The sequence below is a fragment of the Sinocyclocheilus grahami genome, unplaced genomic scaffold (genome assembly GCF_001515645.1).
Source record: "Sinocyclocheilus grahami isolate Dianchi unplaced genomic scaffold, SAMN03320097.WGS_v1.1 scaffold440.1, whole genome shotgun sequence".
Classification (NCBI taxonomy): Eukaryota; Metazoa; Chordata; class Actinopteri; order Cypriniformes; family Cyprinidae; genus Sinocyclocheilus; species Sinocyclocheilus grahami.
In genome coordinates, this window is record NW_015505619.1 from 385,177 (window position 1) to 392,733 (window position 7,557).

The 7,557-nt window shown below is 35.4% G+C and overlaps 2 protein-coding genes across 2 annotated transcripts in view; both read right to left on the reverse strand.

The window, feature by feature from the left end:
- Nucleotides 1-2,634: 2,634 nt before the first annotated feature.
- On the reverse strand, nucleotides 2,635-5,174 carry LOC107552071 (protocadherin gamma-A12-like). The gene has a single exon (XM_016233888.1). It carries the CDS (start codon nucleotides 5,077-5,079, stop codon nucleotides 2,650-2,652), a length of 2,430 nt encoding a protein of 809 aa, XP_016089374.1. The 5' UTR covers nucleotides 5,080-5,174; the 3' UTR covers nucleotides 2,635-2,649.
- A 1,963-nt stretch (nucleotides 5,175-7,137) lies between these two features.
- The window catches only part of LOC107552007 (protocadherin beta-7-like), a 2,974-nt gene continuing 2,554 nt past the window's right edge, over nucleotides 7,138-7,557 (reverse strand). The window contains exon 2 of the mRNA XM_016233818.1: nucleotides 7,138-7,487. Coding sequence (XP_016089304.1) covers nucleotides 7,138-7,487 — 350 coding nt within the window. The remainder of the gene's footprint in view (nucleotides 7,488-7,557) is intronic.

A 7,557-nucleotide genomic window follows, 5' to 3' on the forward strand; every position in this document is an offset into this window, starting at 1 on the left:
AGATGTTAGACAACAGCGGCGCTCAGAGCTTCAAAGTAGCAAATACAAGACCAAAAGCCTTAATGCTACTGTTGCAAGCTAAAGTGCAATATCAGTTCAGTTCCACTAATAGTAATATCAGTAAACATATAGAACTCCGTTATGTTGATATACATGTTAACCACAAGCTTATTAATTAGTAGCAGGCAACATGACAAAAAAAAACAATAATAATAATTTCAGCACCATCGGAATGAACAGCACCCGACGAATTTAATCCAGAAAACAATGTTCGATTCTCACGCTCTCACAAAAAAGCTCCAACAACAGAAACAGTAGAGCTTCAAGAACTATTCTCAAGAAAAGTTTAAAAACTCACCTTGAGCACTTGACATGTCCTGTTGACATACTGACTGTAGTTATTTTTTAATTATCATTTTTTAATAAACTTATTTCTATTTAATAAACTTACTCATTTATTTTTCCCTCCCCACTCTAGCCTAGTAATTATTTGTATATTTCTTTTTTTAATGTTATTGTCTCATTAGGAGTAATATCTTCATTTTATTCCATATAAGATTATTTGGATGAAATTATTTGCTAAATAAATATATGTTGATTTTGTTCAGATAAAATTTGATCAAATAAACTGATAATTGTATGTTTTTTTTTTTTTTTGTTTTCATCAGCTAGCATCATCAACGAATAAACCAGCCAACATCTTTACCATTTTAGAGTAGCCATATTATCAAACATGTCTCTTTAAATTCTTGTTTGAATAACATCAAGAAGTTGTGCTTTGTGCCTGGTTGTACAAGTGAATGTGCTTATGGTCAGTTGCCCATACAGATTTAAAGTATTTTGAGTCTCTATTAGAAAATTAATGATATAGATATTAATGTACATCACACGCATCCATCCCAGTTAATTTAGAGCAAATATGTTTTATTTTCTTACCTTTAGAAGAATGTCCAATTCACAGAGGAGAACATGAAACACAAAAATTAGAACAAACAAGTTAGGACTGTTTACATGAAATTTCTAAGGCTTTAAAAAAGACACAAAAAAGCATGACAGTAAGATAAAGTAAACAAAAAACAAACATAAAAATATATATATATATTTCAATAAGCCATAAACAATTATTGATTGCACATGCACCTGTGGAACAGTTCTTAACATACTAGCAATTAAAGTCACAGTGACAGTAATGTCCATAATATAAGAAACCTAAGACATTGCGACAGAGAGACAGGAAAATGGTAGCTTCATCCTTGCATTGGCAAACCATATTTCCTCTTGTTTGAAAACTTTTCTGGAATTAAAGGCAGTTAAATGTGAGGATTTTTATTTATTTATTTATTTATTTATTTTTCAAGATTGTTTTCTTAAGGTGTTTTTATGTATGTATTTTTTTTCTGTGTCAATTTGTCATTTTTTCAAAGTACTACGACAAGACAACAAAAATTGTCAACAAAAATTCAAAAACTTTTGAAAGCTTAGTTTTTAGAAGATAGGTTATAAATATCAAAAAGTCACACTAAAATAACACATTGAATGCTACTAAATAACATGGAACAAATACTTAAAACAATTATTTGAAAAGATTACAAAGGTTTTTGGAGATACTTTCTAACAATTAAAAGGTGGTGGTGGGAATCTACTTTTTACAAGAATCATAGCAGTAAGTCTTTCACAGATTAAAATATAAAATATATAAAAATATAAGAATCAGCACAGAATCACAAAAACAAACACACAAAGTGAAGCCAACACTAATCAAATGAATTCATTTACCAGAGTGGGGTAGCTGAATCCTTCACCACTGGTGTCACTATATGTGTTTGTTGTTTTTTCATCACAACACAAAGTCTGAGAAAAAGGAATTGTGTTTTCATTGTAAGACGTGATAAACTTAAAATCACTGGTGCGGGAGCCTGTGGTTAAGACACAAAAAAGCATGACAGTAAGATAAAGTAAACAAAAAACAAACATAAAAATATATATATATATATTTCAATAAGCCATAAACAATTATTGATTGCACATGCACCTGTGGAACAGTTCTTAACATACTAGCAATTAAAGTCACAGTGACAGTAATGTCCATAATATAAGAAACCTAAGACATTGCGACAGAGAGACAGGAAAATGGCAGCTTCATCCTTGCATTGGCAAACCATATTTCCTCTTGTTTGAAAACTTTTCTGGAATTAAAGGCAGTTAAATGTGAGGATTTTTATTTATTTATTTATTTATTTATTTTTCAAGATTGTTTTCTTAAGGTGTTTTTATGTATGTATTTTTTTCTGTGTCAATTTGTCATTTTTTCAAAGTACTACGACAAGACAACAAAAATTGTCAACAAAAATTCAAAAACTTTTGAAAGCTTAGTTTTTAGAAGATAGGTTATAAATATCAAAAAGTCACACTAAAATAACACATTGAATGCTACTAAATAACATGGAACAAATACTTAAAACAATTATTTGAAAAGATTACAAAGGTTTTTGGAGATACTTTCTAACAATTAAAAGGTGGTGGTGGGAATCTACTTTTTACAAGAATCATAGCAGTAAGTCTTTCACAGATTAAAATATAAAATATATAAAAATATAAGAATCAGCACAGAATCACAAAAACAAACACACAAAGTGAAGCCAACACTAATCAAATGAATTCATTTACCAGAGTGGGGTAGCTGAATCCTTCACCACTGGTGTCACTATATGTGTTTGTTGTTTTTTCATCACAACACAAAGTCTGAGAAAAAGGAATTGTGTTTTCATTGTAAGACGTGATAAACTTAAAATCACTGGTGCGGGAGCCTGTGGTTAGATACGTATCATAATTGTAAGAGCTGCGGAGAGTTCCTGCTCCATCCACCTCTGCATAGTTGGGAGGCAGATTGGTGCTGGGAACAGCAACTGCTCCATCAAACAACAGTCTGGGCTTTCTCCTGTGACAAAACTTCACTGCCACGATCAGTATGATGAACGTCAGGAAGAAGGTGGACACAGAAACTAATGCAATGATCAAGTAGGACGTTAATTTAGAGTTGCTGTCCTCATAAGTCATATCTTTTAGTTCAGGAACTTCAGAAAGGTTGTCAGAAATGAGTAAATTTACAGCACAGGTTGTAGACAGAGATGGCTGTCCATTGTCCTTCACTGAAATAACGAGGTTCTGCTTCATATTGTCAGATTCAGAAATGTCTCGTTGTGTTTTGATCTCTCCACTATGGAGACCAATGGAGAAAAGTCCAGGATCAGTAGATTTGACAATCTGATAGGACAGCCATGCATTTTGTCCAGAGTCAGCATCTACAGCGATCACCTTGGACACTAGAGAGCCTGACAGAGTTGCTTTAGGGACCATTTCAGTCATTAAAAACAACTTTCCATCAGGAACAGGGTATAATATCTGTGGAGAGTGATCATTCTCATCTGTTATGAAGACTTTCACAGTAACGTTACTGCTGAGCGGTGGAGATCCATTGTCTCTGGCAACAGCTTTGACAGTGAAGTTTCTGAACTGCTCATAGTCAAATGATCTTACAGCATGAATCACCCCTGTATCTCCATTAATAGATAGAAATGAGGACACTTGGACCCCATTGACTTCACTGGGAACCAGAGAGTAGAGTACAGTCCCGTTCTGTCTCCAGTCTGGGTCATTTGCACTGACAGAACAAACAGAAGTGCCTGGTTTGTTATTTTCACTTATATAAGCACTGTAGGACTGCTGCTCAAATACAGGAGGATTGTCATTCACATCTGAGACAAATAAATAAATTGTCAAGGAGGTGGATAATGGTGGAGATCCCCCATCTGTGGCAGTGATGGTAATGTTATAATCAGATTCTTTCTCTCGGTCTAGAGCTTTTGTAGTCACTAGAGAGAAATAGTTTTTAACAGATGGGTTCAGTTTGAAAGGAACATTTTGCTGAACAAAACAATGAACCTGCCGGTTTTCTCCTGAATCTTTGTCTTGAACATTAATAATTCCCACCTCAGTGCCTGGCTCAGAGTTTTCAGGTACTAGATTGTTCAAAGATTTAAGGATGATTCTAGGTGAATTATCATTAACATCAGTTATATCTATTATAATTTTAGCAGTTGATGCCAGTCCAGATGCATCTTTGGACTGAATTATCATTTCGTAGTTTTTTTCATTTTCATAATCAATTTCTCCAACCACCATAATTTGTCCTGTTGTTTTATCAATAGAAAACAATTTTACAGCTTTATCTGAAATTCTGCTGAATTCAAACGCCACTTCCCCATTTGGACCTTCATCAGCATCAGTGGCGCTCACTCTGATTATTTCTGTTCCTGAAGGTGTATTTTCAGCCAGAGTGACTTTATAAACAGACTCACTAAACACTGGGACATTATCATTAGCGTCGAGAACAGTGATGTGTATGACAGCAGTGCCAGACCTCTGCGGTGAACCACCATCAGTGGCTGTGAGTATCATATCTATCTCCTTCTGCTGCTCACGATCCAACTCTTTTTCCAACACGAGTTCAGCGTATTTTCCTCCATCTGCACTATCGTGAATATCCAAAACAAAATGTTTATTTTTCTCCAGTGAATAGCCATTAACAACATTTTGCCCTATATCCTTGTCATGCGCCTCATCCAAACGAAATCGCTGGCCTTTAACTGCTGATTCTCCGATTTCAAAGTTAATACACTCATTCGGAAATCGTGGTGCGTTGTCATTTATATCCTGAATTTGCAGAATTATTCGGTGCACTTCAAGAGGGTTTTCCAGGACGAGTTCATAATTGAGAATGCAGGACATTCGAGATCCACAAAGCTCCTCTCGGTCTATTGTCTCTGCCACAATTAAATCACCAGTATTCAGATTAATTTCACAGTACAGTTTGCTGTCCTCCGTGTCAATCCGAGCTTTACGAGCAGACAATTGTTTCACATCAATCCTCAGACCGTTGGCTATATTTCCAATCACATACTGGCGCTTCGTTTCTTCTGGAAAATTGTAGCTCAAATCAGCACAGACTGTATTTAGAGGAAACAGAAGAAAAACCACGAAAAACGCAAATAAAGGACCTGAAAATAATCTGTATTCCATTTTTGAAGAGTTAATGTTGCACCTTCTCAACAGTAAACGAATCTTAGAATTTTATTGTAATAATTCTATCTGTGTCGACGGACTGTTACTCCATTTTGTGCGGCGTTTAACAGACAGAGCTCATATTGCATTACAAATGGGAGGAGAGACGCATCACTCAGCACACTTAGTGAATAGCGACACTGTGAGTATTTTTCTGTTAATTGCAACACTCAAACATTTAATGAAAAAACTACAGTGATCAACTAAGGGAAATCTCGTGTTTGATAAGGCGTATTATTGTAAAATAATAGTGTACATAAATATGCAGCTATATTTATATTGGGAAGGATCTGAAAATTGTCACGCAATCAAAGATAAACCACAAAAGACAGTTCTGGTGCTGTCCAGGCTTCTGGTGCTGAAACTGGTTGACCTTACAGAAATTGGACGAAAATAAAAATGAACTTATCTTCATATTCATATTAAATAAACGAGTAAACCCGTTTAAAAAGGGGGGGGGGGGGGGGGGACACAAACGTGATTTTGAAAAGCGGGGAGGACATGTCCCCCCTGTCCCCAGTGGAAATTACGCCTCTGCCTGGGGTTCTGCCACAATTAAATCACCAGTATTCAGATTAATTTCACAGTACCGTTTGCTGTCCTCCGTGTCAATCCGAGTTTTACGAGCAGACAATTGTTTCACATCAATCCTCAGACCGTTGGCTATATTTCCAATCACATACTGGCGCTTCGTTTCTTCTGGAAAATTGTAGCTCAAATCAGCACAGACTGTATTTATAGGAAACAGAAGAAAAACCACGAAAAACGCAAATAAAGGACCTGAAAATAATCTGTATTCCATTTTTGAAGAGTTAATGTTGCACCTTCTCAACAGTAAACGAATCTTAGAATTTTATTGTAATAATTCTATCTGTGTCGACGGACTGTTACTCCATTTTGTGCGGCGTTTAACAGACAGAGCTCATATTGCATTACAAATGGGAGGAGAGACGCATCACTCAGCACACTTAGTGAATAGCGACACTGTGAGTATTTTTCTGTTAATTGCAACACTCAAACATTTAATGAAAAAACTACAGTGATCAACTAAGGGAAATCTCGTGTTTGATAAGGCGTATTATTGTAAAATAATAGTGTACATAAATATGCAGCTATATTTATATTGGGAAGGATCTGAAAATTGTCACGCAATCAAAGATAAACCACAAAAGACAGTTCTGGTGCTGTCCAGGCTTCTGGTGCTGAAACTGGTTGACCTTACAGAAATTGGACGAAAATAAAAATGAACTTATCTTCATATTCATATTAAATAAACGAGTAAACCCGTTTAAAAAGGGGGGGGGGGGTGAATGTTGTCTATTTACTGCTTCAGTCGCACTTAGTTCTTTAGTAAGTTTTAACGTAAATGTAGACTGCATTGTTGATCTCAAAATGATGAATGGTCCAAAACTTTTAGGCAATCTTCGTGAAAACGTACTAAAAAGCTGTTTTCATTTATTTATTGATTGATTTAGACTAAAACAACAGCTGAAAATCGCAAGTAACTTTTAAATCTAGCAGAGATTAAATACATATTACAAGCCAAAACCATATTGTCCAGTCTAAACACTTTTAAATACCAAATATTCACACTAACAAAACTTAATATGGAAGAAAAACAAGACAGAGGAATTCTTCACAAATAAACCTTTACATTGATGAATACATTGTTCAAGTACTGGTAAAGGTGTGCAACAATTATGTACATTTATGAGACCCAAAATTTGCGACAAAAATAATTATGACTACTTAAATTGTGTTCATTATAGCAGTGGCAAATGCCTTTTACAAATACGCTGATATGAAATGCCATAAGAGAATAGTCAGCAATTGAACACAAACATGTGTGACGTTCCAATAAATTGCCAAACAAAAACGTTGTTTAAACAGGAACCGCCTCAACGAAGTGAGCGATAGAATTGATGAAAATATAATTAAAACAAATTATAGGCCGAGGCACCATGAAAAGCAAAAAAAAAAAAAAAAGGAAAGAAAAGAAAAGAAAAGAAAAAAAAATTAAGCCTCTCTTACCTCATCTTCATTTTCTGTAACGTCAATTGTTATCATGCTCGAGCCAAACTGAAAATTGTGCTCCTTTTTCAGAGTCCCACCAGCAGGAAGTGTGTTTTCATTATATGAGCTCACAAACTTAAAGTCGCTGGTGCGCGAGCCTGTGGTTAGATACGCGTCATAATTGTAAGAGCTGCGGAGAGTTCCTGCTTCATCCACCTCTGCATAGTTGGGAGGTAGATAGGCGCTGGGAACAGCAACTGCTCCATCAAACAACAGTCTGGGCTTTCTCCTGTGACAAAACTTCACTGCCACGATCAGTATGATGAACGTCAGGAAGAAGGTGGACACAGAAACTAATGCAATGATCAAGTAGGACGTTAATTTAGAGTTGCTGTCCTCATAAGTCATATCTTTAAGTTCAGG

Coding starts and splice junctions, on each gene's coding strand:
- LOC107552071 (XM_016233888.1), bottom strand. CDS start 5,079: ATGGAATACAGATTATTTTCAGGTCCTTTATTTGCGTTTTTCGTGGTT.